General features: G+C 31.0%; 1 protein-coding gene across 1 annotated transcript in view; it reads right to left on the bottom strand.

Annotated features, from left to right (window-relative positions):
• Positions 1-16,821, bottom strand: part of LOC127703798 (carboxypeptidase N subunit 2-like) — a 41,398-nt gene extending 24,577 nt beyond the window's left edge. Inside the window, exons 1-5 of the mRNA XM_052207875.1 lie at positions 16,739-16,821; positions 14,425-14,496; positions 13,892-13,963; positions 12,383-12,454; positions 10,077-10,148 (exon numbers count right to left, since the gene is read on the bottom strand). Of these exons, the coding sequence (XP_052063835.1) occupies positions 10,077-10,148; positions 12,383-12,454; positions 13,892-13,963; positions 14,425-14,496; positions 16,739-16,821 (371 nt within the window). The remainder of the gene's footprint in view (positions 1-10,076; positions 10,149-12,382; positions 12,455-13,891; positions 13,964-14,424; positions 14,497-16,738) is intronic.
• Between the last annotated feature and the right edge of the window lie 1,364 nt (positions 16,822-18,185).

The following is an 18,185-nucleotide window of genomic DNA, read 5'->3' as shown; positions in this document are numbered from 1 at the left end:
TGTATTACAGGACCGACTAACTGAGGCTCATCTTTATACTTGCTAGCTTTCTTAGTCACAATCCAAAGACTTATCATCTCAATCAGACACATTGTTCTTATTCCAAACTAACTAGTATTTAGTATAATTCCGTAATACGACTTTTGTGGCGGACAAACAGCTTAATCAATTATAATTCCCTTATAAGATGTCTCCGTCTGGGACAAAAAAAGACGAAATATGTCACTTGAGGTGAGCACGAAATTAGTGAATAACAAATTTCATTTGAAGCTATACTAAAAATTAAATAAAGTTAAGTATACAGTAAACTTAAATAGACTCCAGGTTTATGTTTGTGGAAAACAACTCTACTGGTAAGCTGCTTAAAACATTGTCAAAAAGAAGTCTGGAAAAAAAATGATTTGTTTTAAAATAAGTTCATTTCAATTCTAACAAATTGTAAGATTCAACGTGTAAGGCGATCTTAGTAATTAAAATGAAAAATAACTCCTCTCGTTATAAATTGTTTGATGATAGGAACGTTTTTTTTTTAAATCATCATCTTTTGGAAATTCCTTATCCATTGAGACCTAAAAGACTTGAAAGAGATAATGTTTAATGTAAAATGGTAACAATTCAAGGGTGCTACTTTTAGAACCGTCTATGTTCCAAAAAGTCTCCTTTCATGTTAAGTTGTATGTTCAAAAATAATTTATAAAAAACCCCATTTGAAGATTTGTGTTGATGTTAAACATGCAGTTCAGGTAACAGATATGTAGATGGGCATTTTCATGGATTTTTATGATACTTTCTACAATACTTTTTGAAATCATATTAAGAGGTTAAATTGATATTATACTTACATAAACTGAAGCTTGGTGTTGGACGAAAACAATTCTGGTGGTAAACTGCTTAAAATATTGGAATTCAAAATTCTGGAAAACATTTTGAATGGTTTGTGTTTGATTAGGGTCTATGAAACACTGATAACTTAACTAAGTACGAGCTCATTAGGCGATCATACTGTTTGTTTGAGATAAATTATTTCTCTGTTTTTTAATACTAGTAATCTGATTTATTTCAGATTTTTTCTCAAAATATACTATTTAAATGTAAGACCTTCTGCACTTCATGCTGTTTAAATACATTGAATTACTTTTAATCACAAACAAACAAGTTATTTAATAGCCTATTTCCCAACGGAATATAAATTCATTTGATCTAGAAAACTCAAATACCTGAAAAAATATCAATGATTGATGGTGAAAAATAAGATATGTTTTAGTTGAAACAATTCATACTTAATCCACTTATCAATTTCGTACGATGAACATTATTTCACTTTTCATTTTAGAAATATTTGTTCGATGACAGAAGTAGATTTATCTACCAAAATAATCATTAACGTATGTACTACTGCTAAAAGAAAAATCTTTACATTTATATGCTGGAGATATAAAATTGTTGAAAGTGTTAAAACTTTTACTGTCAAAATTTGGAAACCTGAGTATAAAGAATAATAAATTTTAAAGCCAATCATGTATGAACATGATATATAAGTATTACCATTTTTACATTAAGATTTTTTTTAAGCAATATGACAAAAATAGACTGTGGTTGTCGTTTGTCGATGGGATTCATAAATGTTTCTCGTTTTTTATATAGATTAGGCCGTTGGTTTTCCTGTTTGAATGGTTTTACACTAGTCATTTTACGGGCTCTTTATAGCTTGCTGTTCGGTGTGAGCCAAGGCTCCGTGTTGAAGACCGTACTTTGACCAATAATGGTTTACTTTTGCAAATTGTGGTAACTTGGAAGGAAATTTGTCTCATTAGCACTCATACCACATCTTCTTAAATCTATGAAAAAGAATTAAAAAAGTTATCTAGAGGTCACTTTACCTGAGGGATTTGGAGCCTACACATCTAAATAATTTCTAAATTTTAACAATAGGGAATCTAAACATAAAACAATATAAATACTATCAAAGATCTAACTGCTGAGCTGATGATACTCTTGATGATAATGATTGATTGATTGTTGGTGTTTCAATGCCACATTTAAGCGCTACTTTTGGGCTATTTCGTGGCGGTCAGTTTTTTTTATGGTAGAAGGAAGCTGGAGTGCCCGGAGAAAACCACCGACCTTCGATAGAAAAACTGACAATTCTAGTCAATTAAGATTGGAGTCGAGTGTACCCGCACGAGCGGGATTCGTACTCACAACCTTAGTGTTGACTGGCTGGTGATTACAGTAGTGAAACCACTTAGACCACTTGGCCACGAGGCCCCTCTTGATTATAATAAAGGTAATATGTAGAAACATTGATTGTATTACAGGACCGACTAACTGAGGCTCATCTTTATACTTGCTAGCTTTCTTAGTCACAATCCAAAGACTTATCATCTCAATCAGACACATTGTTCTTATTCCAAACTAACTAGTATTTAGTATAATTCCGTAATACGACTTTTGTGGCGGACAAACAGCTTAATCAATTATAATTCCCTTATAAGATGTCTCCGTCTGGGACAAAAAAGACGAAATATGTCACTTGAGGTGAGCACGAAATTAGTGAATAACAAATATCATTTGAAGCTATACTAAAAATTAAATAAAGTTAAGTATACAGTAAACTTAAATAGACTCCAGGTTTATGTTTGTGGAAAACAACTCTACTGGTAAGCTGCTTAACACATTGTCAAAAAGAAGTCTGGAAAAAAAATGATTTGTTTTAAAATAAGTTCATTTCAATTCTAACAAATTGTAAAATTCAACGTGTAAGGCGATCTTAGTAATTAAAATGAAAAAATAACTCCTCTCGTTATAAATTGTTTGATGATAGGAACGTTTTTTTTTTAAATCATCATCTTTTGGAAATTCCTTATCCATTGAGACCTAAAAGACTTGAAAGAGATAATGTTTAATGTAAAATGGTAACAATTCAAGGGTGCTACTTTTAGAACCGTCTATGTTCCAAAAAGTCTCCTTTCATGTTAAGTTGTATGTTCAAAAATAAATTATAAAAAACCCCATTTGAAGATTTGTGTTGTTGTTAAACATGCAGTTAAGGTAACAGATATGTAGATGGGCATTTTCATGGATTTTTATGATACTTTCTACAATACTTTTTGAAATCATATTAAGAGGTTAAATTGATATTATACTTACATAGACTGAAGATTGGTGTTGGACGAAAACAATTCTGGTGGTAAACTGCTTAAAATATTGGAACCCAAATTTCTGGAAAACATTTTGAATGGTTTGTGTTTGATTAGGGTCTATGAAAAACACTGATAACTTAACTAAGTACGAGCTCATAAGGCGATCATACTGTTTGTTTGAGATAAATTATTTCTCTGTTTTTTTATACTAGTAATCTGATTTATTTCAGATTTTTTCTCAAAATATACTATTTAAATGTAAGACCTTCTGCACTTCATGCTGTTTAAATACATTGAATTACTTTTAATCACAAACAAACAAGTTATCTAATAGCCTATTTCCCAACGGAATATAAATTCATTTGATCTAGAAAACACAAATACCTGAAAAAATATCAATGATTGATGGTGAAAAATAAGATATGTTTTAGTTGAAACAATTCATACTTAATCCACTTATCAATTTCGTACGATGAACATTATTTCACTTTTCATTTTAGAAATATTTGTTCGATGACAGAAGTAGATTTATCTACCAAAATAATCATTAACGTATGTACTACTGCTAAAAGAAAAATCTTTACATTTATATGCCGGAGATATAAAATTGTTGAAAGTGTTAAAACTTTTACTGTCAAAATTTGGAAACCTGAGTATAAAGAATAATAAATTTTAAAGCCAATCATGTATGAACATGATATATAAGTATTACCATTTTAACATTAAGATTTTTTTTAAGCAATATGACAAAAATAGACTGTGGTTGTCGTTTGTCGATGGGATTCATAAATGTTTCTCGTTTTTTATATAGATTAGGCCGTTGGTTTTCCTGTTTGAATGGTTTTACACTAGTCATTTTACGGGCTCTTTATAGCTTGCTGTTCGGTGTGAGCCAAGGCTCCGTGTTGAAGACCGTACTTTGACCAATAATGGTTTACTTTTGCAAATTGTGGTAACTTGGAAGGAAATTTGTCTCATTAGCACTCATACCACATCTTCTTAAATCTATGAAAAAGAATTAAAAAAGTTATCTAGAGGTCACTTTACCTGAGGGATTTGGAGCCTACACATCTAAATAATTTCTAAATTTTAACAATACGGAATCTAAACATAAAACAATATAAATACTATCAAAGATCTAACTGCTGAGCTGATGATACTCTTGATGATAATGATTGATTGATTGTTGGTGTTTCAATGCCACATTTAAGCGCTACTTTTGGGCTATTTCGTGGCGGTCAGTTTTTTTTATGGTAGAAGGAAGCTGGAGTGCCCGGAGAAAACCACCGACCTTCGATAGAAAAACTGACAATTCTAGTCAATTAAGATTGGAGTCGAGTGTACCCGCACGAGCGGGATTCGTACTCACAACCTTAGTGTTGACTGGCTGGTGATTACAGTAGTGAAACCACTTAGACCACTTGGCCACGAGGCCCCTCTTGATTATAATAAAGGTAATATGTAGAAACATTGATTGTATTACAGGACCGACTAACTGAGGCTCATCTTTATACTTGCTAGCTTTCTTAGTCACAATCCAAAGACTTATCATCTCAATCAGACACATTGTTCTTATTCCAAACTAACTAGTATTTAGTATAATTCCGTAATACGACTTTTGTGGCGGACAAACAGCTTAATCAATTATAATTCCCTTATAAGATGTCTCCGTCTGGGACAAAAAAAGACGAAATATGTCACTTGAGGTGAGCACGAAATTAGTGAATAACAAATTTCATTTGAAGCTATACTAAAAATTAAATAAAGTTAAGTATACAGTAAACTTAAATAGACTCCAGGTTTATGTTTGTGGAAAACAACTCTACTGGTAAGCTGCTTAAAACATTGTCAAAAAGAAGTCTGGAAAAAAAATGATTTGTTTTAAAATAAGTTCATTTCAATTCTAACAAATTGTAAGATTCAACGTGTAAGGCGATCTTAGTAATTAAAATGAAAAATAACTCCTCTCGTTATAAATTGTTTGATGATAGGAACGTTTTTTTTTTAAATCATCATCTTTTGGAAATTCCTTATCCATTGAGACCTAAAAGACTTGAAAGAGATAATGTTTAATGTAAAATGGTAACAATTCAAGGGTGCTACTTTTAGAACCGTCTATGTTCCAAAAAGTCTCCTTTCATGTTAAGTTGTATGTTCAAAAATAATTTATAAAAAACCCCATTTGAAGATTTGTGTTGATGTTAAACATGCAGTTAAGGTAACAGATATGTAGATGGGCATTTTCATGGATTTTTATGATACTTTCTACAATACTTTTTGAAATCATATTAAGAGGTTAAATTGATATTATACTTACATAAACTGAAGCTTGGTGTTGGACGAAAACAATTCTGGTGGTAAACTGCTTAAAATATTGGAATTCAAAATTCTGGAAAACATTTTGAATGGTTTGTGTTTGATTAGGGTCTATGAAACACTGATAACTTAACTAAGTACGAGCTCATTAGGCGATCATACTGTTTGTTTGAGATAAATTATTTCTCTGTTTTTTAATACTAGTAATCTGATTTATTTCAGATTTTTTCTCAAAATATACTATTTAAATGTAAGACCTTCTGCACTTCATGCTGTTTAAATACATTGAATTACTTTTAATCACAAACAAACAAGTTATCTAATAGCCTATTTCCCAACGGAATATAAATTCATTTGATCTAGAAAACTCAAATACCTGAAAAAATATCAATGATTGATGGTGAAAAATAAGATATGTTTTAGTTGAAACAATTCATACTTAATCCACTTATCAATTTCGTACGATGAACATTATTTCACTTTTCATTTTAGAAATATTTGTTCGATGACAGAAGTAGATTTATCTACCAAAATAATCATTAACGTATGTACTACTGCTAAAAGAAAAATCTTTACATTTATATGCTGGAGATATAAAATTGTTGAAAGTGTTAAAACTTTTACTGTCAAAATTTGGAAACCTGAGTATAAAGAATAATAAATTTTAAAGCCAATCATGTATGAACATGATATATAAGTATTACCATTTTTACATTAAGATTTTTTTTAAGCAATATGACAAAAATAGACTGTGGTTGTCGTTTGTCGATGGGATTCATAAATGTTTCTCGTTTTTTATATAGATTAGGCCGTTGGTTTTCCTGTTTGAATGGTTTTACACTAGTCATTTTACGGGCTCTTTATAGCTTGCTGTTCGGTGTGAGCCAAGGCTCCGTGTTGAAGACCGTACTTTGACCAATAATGGTTTACTTTTGCAAATTGTGGTAACTTGGAAGGAAATTTGTCTCATTAGCACTCATACCACATCTTCTTAAATCTATGAAAAAGAATTAAAAAAGTTATCTAGAGGTCACTTTACCTGAGGGATTTGGAGCCTACACATCTAAATAATTTCTAAATTTTAACAATAGGGAATCTAAACATAAAACAATATAAATACTATCAAAGATCTAACTGCTGAGCTGATGATACTCTTGATGATAATGATTGATTGATTGTTGGTGTTTCAATGCCACATTTAAGCGCTACTTTTGGGCTATTTCGTGGCGGTCAGTTTTTTTTATGGTAGAAGGAAGCTGGAGTGCCCGGAGAAAACCATCGACCTTCGATAGAAAAACTGACAATTCTAGTCAATTAAGATTGGAGTCGAGTGTACCCGCACGAGCGGGATTCGTACTCACAACCTTAGTGTTGACTGGCTGGTGATTACAGTAGTGAAACCACTTAGACCACTTGGCCACGAGGCCCCTCTTGATTATAATAAAGGTAATATGTAGAAACATTGATTGTATTACAGGACCGACTAACTGAGGCTCATCTTTATACTTGCTAGCTTTCTTAGTCACAATCCAAAGACTTATCATCTCAATCAGACACATTGTTCTTATTCCAAACTAACTAGTATTTAGTATAATTCCGTAATACGACTTTTGTGGCGGACAAACAGCTTAATCAATTATAATTCCCTTATAAGATGTCTCCGTCTGGGACAAAAAAGACGAAATATGTCACTTGAGGTGAGCACGAAATTAGTGAATAACAAATATCATTTGAAGCTATACTAAAAATTAAATAAAGTTAAGTATACAGTAAACTTAAATAGACTCCAGGTTTATGTTTGTGGAAAACAACTCTACTGGTAAGCTGCTTAACACATTGTCAAAAAGAAGTCTGGAAAAAAAATGATTTGTTTTAAAATAAGTTCATTTCAATTCTAACAAATTGTAAAATTCAACGTGTAAGGCGATCTTAGTAATTAAAATGAAAAAATAACTCCTCTCGTTATAAATTGTTTGATGATAGGAACGTTTTTTTTTTAAATCATCATCTTTTGGAAATTCCTTATCCATTGAGACCTAAAAGACTTGAAAGAGATAATGTTTAATGTAAAATGGTAACAATTCAAGGGTGCTACTTTTAGAACCGTCTATGTTCCAAAAAGTCTCCTTTCATGTTAAGTTGTATGTTCAAAAATAAATTATAAAAAAACCCATTTGAAGATTTGTGTTGTTGTTAAACATGCAGTTAAGGTAACAGATATGTAGATGGGCATTTTCATGGATTTTTATGATACTTTCTACAATACTTTTTGAAATCATATTAAGAGGTTAAATTGATATTATACTTACATAGACTGAAGATTGGTGTTGGACGAAAACAATTCTGGTGGTAAACTGCTTAAAATATTGGAACCCAAATTTCTGGAAAACATTTTGAATGGTTTGTGTTTGATTAGGGTCTATGAAAAACACTGATAACTTAACTAAGTACGAGCTCATAAGGCGATCATACTGTTTGTTTGAGATAAATTATTTCTCTGTTTTTTTATACTAGTAATCTGATTTATTTCAGATTTTTTCTCAAAATATACTATTTAAATGTAAGACCTTCTGCACTTCATGCTGTTTAAATACATTGAATTACTTTTAATCACAAACAAACAAGTTATCTAATAGCCTATTTCCCAACGGAATATAAATTCATTTGATCTAGAAAACACAAATACCTGAAAAAATATCAATGATTGATGGTGAAAAATAAGATATGTTTTAGTTGAAACAATTCATACTTAATCCACTTATCAATTTCGTACGATGAACATTATTTCACTTTTCATTTTAGAAATATTTGTTCGATGACAGAAGTAGATTTATCTACCAAAATAATCATTAACGTATGTACTACTGCTAAAAGAAAAATCTTTACATTTATATGCCGGAGATATAAAATTGTTGAAAGTGTTAAAACTTTTACTGTCAAAATTTGGAAACCTGAGTATAAAGAATAATAAATTTTAAAGCCAATCATGTATGAACATGATATATAAGTATTACCATTTTAACATTAAGATTTTTTTTAAGCAATATGACAAAAATAGACTGTGGTTGTCGTTTGTCGATGGGATTCATAAATGTTTCTCGTTTTTTATATAGATTAGGCCGTTGGTTTTCCTGTTTGAATGGTTTTACACTAGTCATTTTACGGGCTCTTTATAGCTTGCTGTTCGGTGTGAGCCAAGGCTCCGTGTTGAAGACCGTACTTTGACCAATAATGGTTTACTTTTGCAAATTGTGGTAACTTGGAAGGAAATTTGTCTCATTAGCACTCATACCACATCTTCTTAAATCTATGAAAAAGAATTAAAAAAGTTATCTAGAGGTCACTTTACCTGAGGGATTTGGAGCCTACACATCTAAATAATTTCTAAATTTTAACAATAGGGAATCTAAACATAAAACAATATAAATACTATCAAAGATCTAACTGCTGAGCTGATGATACTCTTGATGATAATGATTGATTGATTGTTGGTGTTTTAATGCCACATTTAAGCGCTACTTTTGGGCTATTTCGTGGCGGTCAGTTTTTTTATGGTAGAAGGAAGCTGGAGTGCCCGGAGAAAACCACCGACCTTCGATAGAAAAACTGACAATTCTAGTCAATTAAGATTGGAGTCGAGTGTACCCGCACGAGCGGGATTCGTACTCACAACCTTAGTGTTGACTGGCTGGTGATTACAGTAGTGAAACCACTTAGACCACTTGGCCACGAGGCCCCTCTTGATTATAATAAAGGTAATATGTAGAAACATTGATTGTATTACAGGACCGACTAACTGAGGCTCATCTTTATACTTGCTAGCTTTCTTAGTCACAATCCAAAGACTTATCATCTCAATCAGACACATTGTTCTTATTCCAAACTAACTAGTATTTAGTATAATTCCGTAATACGACTTTTGTGGCGGACAAACAGCTTAATCAATTATAATTCCCTTATAAGATGTCTCCGTCTGGGACAAAAAAGACGAAATATGTCACTTGAGGTGAGCACGAAATTAGTGAATAACAAATTTCATTTGAAGCTATACTAAAAATTAAATAAAGTTAAGTATACAGTAAACTTAAATAGACTCCAGGTTTATGTTTGTGGAAAACAACTCTACTGGTAAGCTGCTTAAAACATTGTCAAAAAGAAGTCTGGAAAAAAAATGATTTGTTTTAAAATAAGTTCATTTCAATTCTAACAAATTGTAAAATTCAACGTGTAAGGCGATCTTAGTAATTAAAATGAAAAATAACTCCTCTCGTTATAAATTGTTTGATGATAGGAACGTTTTTTTTTTAAATCATCATCTTTTGGAAATTCCTTATCCATTGAGACCTAAAAGACTTGAAAGAGATAATGTTTAATGTAAAATGGTAACAATTCAAGGGTGCTACTTTTAGAACCGTCTATGTTCCAAAAAGTCTCCTTTCATGTTAAGTTGTATGTTCAAAAATAAATTATAAAAAAACCCATTTGAAGATTTGTGTTGTTGTTAAACATGCAGTTAAGGTAACAGATATGTAGATGGGCATTTTCATGGATTTTTATGATACTTTCTACAATACTTTTTGAAATCATATTAAGAGGTTAAATTGATATTATACTTACATAAACTGAAGCTTGGTGTTGGACGAAAACAATTCTGATGGTAAACTGCTTAAAATATTGGAATCCAAATTTCTGGAAAACATTTTGAATGGTTTGTGTTTGATTAGGGTCTATGAAACACTGATAACTTAACTAAGTACGAGCTCATAAGGCGATCATACTGTTTGTTTGAGATAAATTATTTCTCTGTTTTTTTATACTAGTAATCTGATTTATTTCAGATTTTTTCTCAAAATATACTATTTAAATGTAAGACCTTCTGCACTTCATGCTGTTTAAATACATTGAATTACTTTTAATCACAAACAAACAAGTTATTTAATAGCCTATTTCCCAACGGAATATAAATTCATTTGATCTAGAAAACTCAAATACCTGAAAAAATATCAATGATTGATGGTGAAAAATAAGATATGTTTTAGTTGAAACAATTCATACTTAATCCACTTATCAATTTCGTACGATGAACATTATTTCACTTTTCATTTTAGAAATATTTGTTCGATGACAGAAGTAGATTTATCTACCAAAATAATCATTAACGTATGTACTACTGCTAAAAGAAAAATCTTTACATTTATATGCCGGAGATATAAAATTGTTGAAAGTGTTAAAACTTTTACTGTCAAAATTTGGAAACCTGAGTATAAAGAATAATAAATTTTAAAGCCAATCATGTATGAACATGATATATAAGTATTACCATTTTTACATTAAGATTTTTTTTAAGCAATATGACAAAAATAGACTGTGGTTGTCGTTTGTCGATGGGGTTCATAAATGTTTCTCGTTTTTTATATAGATTAGGCCGTTGGTTTTCCTGTTTGAATGGTTTTACACTAGTCATTTTACGGGCTCTTTATGGCTTGCTGTTCGGTGTGAGCCAAGGCTCCGTGTTGAAGACCGTACTTAGACCAATAATGGTTTACTTTTGCAAATTGTGGTAACTTGGATAAAATTTGTCTCATTAGCACTCATACCACATCTTCTTAAATCTATGAAAAAGAATTAAAAAAGTTATCTAGAGGTCACTTTACCTGAGGGATTTGGAGCCTACACATCTAAATAATTTCTAAATTTTAACAATACGGAATCTAAACATAAAACAATATAAATACTATCAAAGATCTAACTGCTGAGCTGATGATACTCTTGATGATAATGATTGATTGATTGTTGGTGTTTCAATGCCACATTTAAGCGCTACTTTTGGGCTATTTCGTGGCGGTCAGTTTTTTTTATGGTAGAAGGAAGCTGGAGTGCCCGGAGAAAACCACCGACCTTCGATAGAAAAACTGACAATTCTAGTCAATTAAGATTGGAGTCGAGTGTACCCGCACGAGCGGGATTCGTACTCACAACCTTAGTGTTGACTGGCTGGTGATTACAGTAGTGAAACCACTTAGACCACTTGGCCACGAGGCCCCTCTTGATTATAATAAAGGTAATATGTAGAAACATTGATTGTATTACAGGACCGACTAACTGAGGCTCATCTTTATACTTGCTAGCTTTCTTAGTCACAATCCAAAGACTTATCATCTCAATCAGACACATTGTTCTTATTCCAAACTAACTAGTATTTAGTATAATTCCGTAATACGACTTTTGTGGCGGACAAACAGCTTAATCAATTATAATTCCCTTATAAGATGTCTCCGTCTGGGACAAAAAAGACGAAATATGTCACTTGAGGTGAGTACGAAATTAGTGAATAACAAATTTCATTTGAAGCTATACTAAAAATTAAATAAAGTTAAGTATACAGTAAACTTAAATAGACTCCAGGTTTATGTTTGTGGAAAACAACTCTACTGGTAAGCTGCTTAAAACATTGTCAAAAAGAAGTCTGGAAAAAAAATGATTTGTTTTAAAATAAGTTCATTTCAATTCTAACAAATTGTAAAATTCAACGTGTAAGGCGATCTTAGTAATTAAAATGAAAAATAACTCCTCTCGTTATAAATTGTTTGATGATAGGAACGTTTTTTTTTTAAATCATCATCTTTTGGAAATTCCTTATCCATTGAGACCTAAAAGACTTGAAAGAGATAATGTTTAATGTAAAATGGTAACAATTCAAGGGTGCTACTTTTAGAACCGTCTATGTTCCAAAAAGTCTCCTTTCATGTTAAGTTGTATGTTCAAAAATAAATTATAAAAAAACCCATTTGAAGATTTGTGTTGTTGTTAAACATGCAGTTAAGGTAACAGATATGTAGATGGGCATTTTCATGGATTTTTATGATACTTTCTACAATACTTTTTGAAATCATATTAAGAGGTTAAATTGATATTATACTTACATAAACTGAAGCTTGGTGTTGGACGAAAACAATTCTGATGGTAAACTGCTTAAAATATTGGAACCCAAATTTCTGGAAAACATTTTGAATGGTTTGTGTTTGATTAGGGTCTATGAAACACTGATAACTTAACTAAGTACGAGCTCATAAGGCGATCATACTGTTTGTTTGAGATAAATTATTTCTCTGTTTTTTTATACTAGTAATCTGATTTATTTCAGATTTTTTCTCAAAATATACTATTTAAATGTAAGACCTTCTGCACTTCATGCTGTTTAAATACATTGAATTACTTTTAATCACAAACAAACAAGTTATTTTATAGCCTATTTCCCAACGGAATATAAATTCATTTGATCTAGAAAACACAAATACCTGAAAAAATATCAATGATTGATGGTGAAAAATAAGATATGTTTTAGTTGAAACAATTCATACTTAATCCACTTATCAATTTCGTACGATGAACATTATTTCACTTTTCATTTTAGAAATATTTGTTCGATGACAGAAGTAGATTTATCTACCAAAATAATCATTAACGTATGTACTACTGCTAAAAGAAAAATCTTTACATTTATATGCCGGAGATATAAAATTGTTGAAAGTGTTAAAACTTTTACTGTCAAAATTTGGAAACCTGAGTATAAAGAATAATAAATTTTAAAGCCAATCATGTATGAACATGATATATAAGTATTACCATTTTTACATTAAGATTTTTTTTAAGCAATATGACAAAAATAGACTGTGGTTGTCGTTTGTCGATGGAGTTCATAAATGTTTCTCGTTTTTTATATAGATTAGGCCGTTGGTTTTCCTGTTTGAATGGTTTTACACTAGTCATTTGTGGGGCGCTTTATAGCTTGCTGTTCGATGTGAGCCATGGCTCCGTGTTGAAGACCGTACTTTGACCTATAATGGTTTACTTTTACACATTGTGATGACTTGGAAGGAAATTTGTCTCATTGGCACCCATACCACATCTTCTTATATCTATGAAAAAGAATAACAAAATTTATCTAGAGGTCACTTTATCTGAGGGAGTTGGAACCTACACATCTAAATAATTTCTAATAATTAACAATAAGGAATATGAAAATAAAAAGTTATAAATACTATCAAAGCTCTAACTCCTGAGCTGATGATACTTTTGATAAAAATGAAGGTAATATGTAGAAACATTGATTGTATTAAGGGACCCACACACTGAGGCTCATCTTTAAACTTGCTAATTATCTTAGTCACAATCCAAAAACATAGCATCTGAATTAGACACATTGTTCGAATTCCAAGCGAACTAGTATTTTGTATAATTCCGTGATACAACTTTTGTGACGGAGAAACAGATAAATAACTCCGGTATAAGATGACTCAATCTGTGACAAAATAGACGACATCTTGCATTTGAGGTGAGAATGAGAATAGCGAATCACAAACTTCAATTGATGCTATACTAAAAAGTAATTAAAAGTTACATATGCAGTTATAGTTATACAGTAAACTTACATAAACACCAGGTTTATGTTTGAGGAAAATAATTCTGCTGGTAAACTGCTTAAAGCATTGTTCAAAAGATATCTGGAAAAAAATAAAAATGATTTCTTTTAAAATAAGTTCATCTCAGTTTTTACAATTCATACAAAATAACATGTAAGGCGATCTTAGTAATCATAATGAAAAATAACTCCTCTCGTTAGAAATTTTTTGACGATAGGATTGGTTTTTTTTTAATCGTCATCTTTCGGAAATTCCTTATCTTTTGAGACCTAAAAGACCTGAAAGAGATAATGTTTAATGTAAAATGGTAACAATTCAAGGGTGCTACTTTTAGAACCGTCTATGTTCCAAAAAGTCTCCTTTCATGTTAAGTTGTATGTTCAAAAATAAATTATAAAAAACCCCATTTGAAGATTTGTGTTGATGTTAAACATGCAGTTAAGGTAACAGATATGTAGATGGGCATTTTCATGGATTTTTATGATACTTTCTACAATACTTTTTGAAATCATATTAAGAGGTTACATTGATATTATACTTACATAGACTGAAGCTTGGTGTTGGACGAAAACAATTCTGGTGGTAAACTGCTTAAAATATTGGAACCCAAATTTCTGGAAAACATTTTGAATGGTTTGTGTTTGATTAGGGTCTATGAAACGCTGATAACTTAACTAAGTACGAGCTCATTAGGCGATCATACTGTTTGTTTGAGATAAATTATTTCTCTGTTTTTTAATACTAGTAATCTGATTTATTTCAGATTTTTTCTCAAAATATACTATTTAAATGTAAGACCTTCTGCACTTCATGCTGTTTAAATACATTGAATTACTTTTAATCACAAACAAACAAGTTATTTAATAGCCTATTTCCCAACGGAATATAAATTCATTTGATCTAGAAAACTCAAATACCTGAAAAAATATCAATGATTGACGGTGAAAAATAAGATATGATTTAGTTGAAACAATTCATACTTAATCCACTTATCAATTTCGTAGGATGAACATTATTTCACTTTTCATTTTAGAAATATTTGTTCGATGACAGAAGTAGATTTATCTACCAAAATAATCATTAACGTATGTACCACTGCTAAAAGAAAAATCTTTACATTTATATGCCGGAGATATAAAATTGTTGAAAGTGTTAAAACTTTTACTGTCAAAATGTGGAAACCTGAGTATAAAGCATAATAAATTTTAAAGCCAATCATGTATGAACATGATATATAAGTATTACCATTTTTACATTAAGATTTTTTTTAAGCAATATGACAAAAATAGACTGTGGTTGTCGTTTGTTGATGGGGTTCATAAATGTTTCTCGTTTCTCGTTTTTTATATAGATTAGGCCGTTGGTTTTCCTGTTTGAATGGTTTTACACTAGTCATTTTACGGGCTCTTTATAGCTTGCTGTTCGGTGTGAGCCAAGGCTCCGTGTTGATGACCGTACTTTGACCAATAATGGTTTACTTTTACAAATTGTGGTAACTTGGAAGGAAATTTGTCTCATTAGCACTCATACCACATCTTCTTAAATCTATGAAAAAGAATTAAAAAAGTTATCTAGAGGTCACTTTACCTGAGGGATTTGGAGCATACACATCCAAATAATTTCTAAATTTTAACAATAGGGAATCTAAACATAAAACAAGATAAATACTATCAAAGATCTAACTGCTGAGCTGATGATACTCTTGATGATAATGATTGATTGATTGTTGGTGTTTTAATGCCACATTTAAGCGCTACTTTTGGGCTATTTCGTGGCGGTCAGTTTTTTTTATGGTAGAAGGAAGCTGGAGTGCCCGGAGAAAACCACCGACCTTCGATAGGAAAACTGACAATTCTAGTCAATTAAGATTGGAGTCGAGTGTACCCGCACGAGCGGGATTCGTACTCACAACCTTAGTGTTGACTGGCTGGTGATTACAGTAGTGAAACCACTTAGACCACTTGGCCACGAGGCCCCTCTTGATTATAATAAAGGTAATATGTAGAAACATTGATTGTATTACAGGACCGACTAACTGAGGCTCATCTTTATACTTGCTAGCTTTCTTAGTCACAATCCAAAGACTTATCATCTCAATCAGACACATTGTTCTTATTCCAAACTAACTAGTATTTAGTATAATTCCGTATTACGACTTTTGTGGCAGACAAACAGCTTAATCAATTATAATTCCCATATAAGATGTCTCCGTCTGGGACAAAAAAAGACGAAATATGTCACTTGAGGTGAGCACGAAATTAGTGAATAACAAATTTCATTTGAAGCTATACTAAAAATTAAATAGAGTTAAGTATACAGTAAACTTAAATAGACTCCAGGTTTATGTTTGTGGAAAACAACTCTACTGGTAAGCTGCTTAAAACATTGTCAAAAAGAAGTCTGGAAAAAAAATGATTTGTTTTAAAATAAGTTCATTTCAATTCTAACAAATTGTAAAATTCAACGTGTAAGGCGATCTTAGTAATTAAAATGAAAAATAACTCCTCTCGTTATAAATTGTTTGATGATAGGAACGTTTTTTTTTAAATCATCATCTTTTGGAAATTCCTTATTCATTGAGACCTAAAAGACCTGAAAGAGATAATGTTTAATGTAAAATGGTAACAATTCAAGGGTGCTACTTTTAGAACCGTCTATGTTCCAAAAAGTCTCCTTTCATGTTAAGTTGTATGTTCAAAAATAAATTATAAAAAACCCCATTTGAAGATTTGTGTTGATGTTAAACATGCAGTTAAGGTAACAGATATGTAGATGGGCATTTTCATGGATTTTTATGATACTTTCTACAATACTTTTTGAAATCATATTAAGAGGTTACATTGATATTATACTTACATAGACTGAAGCTTGGTGTTGGACGAAAACAATTCTGGTGGTAAACTGCTTAAAATATTGGAACCCAAATTTCTGGAAAACATTTTGAATGGTTTGTGTTTGATTAGGGTCTATGAAACACTGATAACTTAACTAAGTACGAGCTCATTAGGCGACCATACTGTTTGTTTGAGATAAATTATTTCTCTGTTTTTTTATACTAGTAATCTGATTTATTTCAGATTTTTTCTCAAAGTATACTATTTAAATGTAAGACCTTCTGCACTTTATGCTGTTTAAATACATTGAATTACTTTTAATCACAAACGAACAAGTTATTTAATAGCCTATTTCCCAACGGAATATAAATTCATTTGATCTAGAAAACTCAAATACCTAAAAAAAATATCAATGATTGATGGTGAAAAATAAGATATGTTTTAGTTGAAACAATTCATATTTAATCCACTTATCAATTTCGTACGATGAACATTATTTCACTTTTCATTTTAGAAATATTTGTTCGATGCCAGAAGTAGATTTATCTACCAAATTGATCATTAACGTATGTACTACAATAAGTTCATCTCAGTTTTAACAGTTCATACAAATCAACGTGTAAGGTGGTCTTAGTAATTATAATGAAAAATAATTTCTCTCGTTAGAAAATGTTTGGTGATAGGAATGTTTTTTTTAAATCATCATCTTTTTTAAAATTCCGTTACAGATAATGCATATTTTAAGGTCTTTCTTGTGGTTTAACACACCGAGGGGTGTCAGGATTGATCAAATGAAAGACCGACCGGAGTGTTGTCTTTCTTTGGGCAATCCTGACACCCCGAGGTGTGTTATACGACAAGAAAAACCTTAAAATATTCATTATCTGACTTATATACCGTAAAAAAATATTATTTTCTGCAAAGATTTGCAAGATTTCCATCATATTTACCGACCACACTAAAGTGGGATATTCTTTTCTGATCTGTACTGGTTTTAATACGCCCTACGGCTCATTTGAAACGTGAAATAAAACTCACTAATTAATCTAGATATAAGCTATAGCATTCATTATCCAGTTAAAAAAGAAGTATCACTAAATGCATGAAGCAAAACACAAATGAATTGTTACGGTGTATGAAAAATACAAGTCACTTTGTAAGTAATTTATTTTCAACTTATTTTAAGAAAAGGGGATGCTATGTTTTTTTCTATTTTTTCGTGACATTTTCATCGCGAAAAAGCAGATTATTTTTCAACAGTTTTTAACGAGCTGTTCAGAATTATTGTTTTCACTTTCGAATGACATTTTTTTAAACAGAGAACTTAATCAGAATTAAATATCATACCCCCCCCCCCCAAAAAAAAAACTATCATAAAGCACGTGGCTGTTATTCTATAGAAATTAAAATATCTGGTCATTTGATCATTTGATAGAGTAAAAGGTATAGGTTCCTATAGATGTAATAAA

The sequence above is a fragment of the Mytilus californianus genome, unplaced genomic scaffold, assembly GCF_021869535.1.
Source record: "Mytilus californianus isolate M0D057914Y unplaced genomic scaffold, xbMytCali1.0.p SCAF_51, whole genome shotgun sequence".
NCBI lineage: Eukaryota > Metazoa > Mollusca > Bivalvia > Mytilida > Mytilidae > Mytilus > Mytilus californianus.
This window is presented reverse-complemented; position numbering and strand designations above follow the sequence as displayed.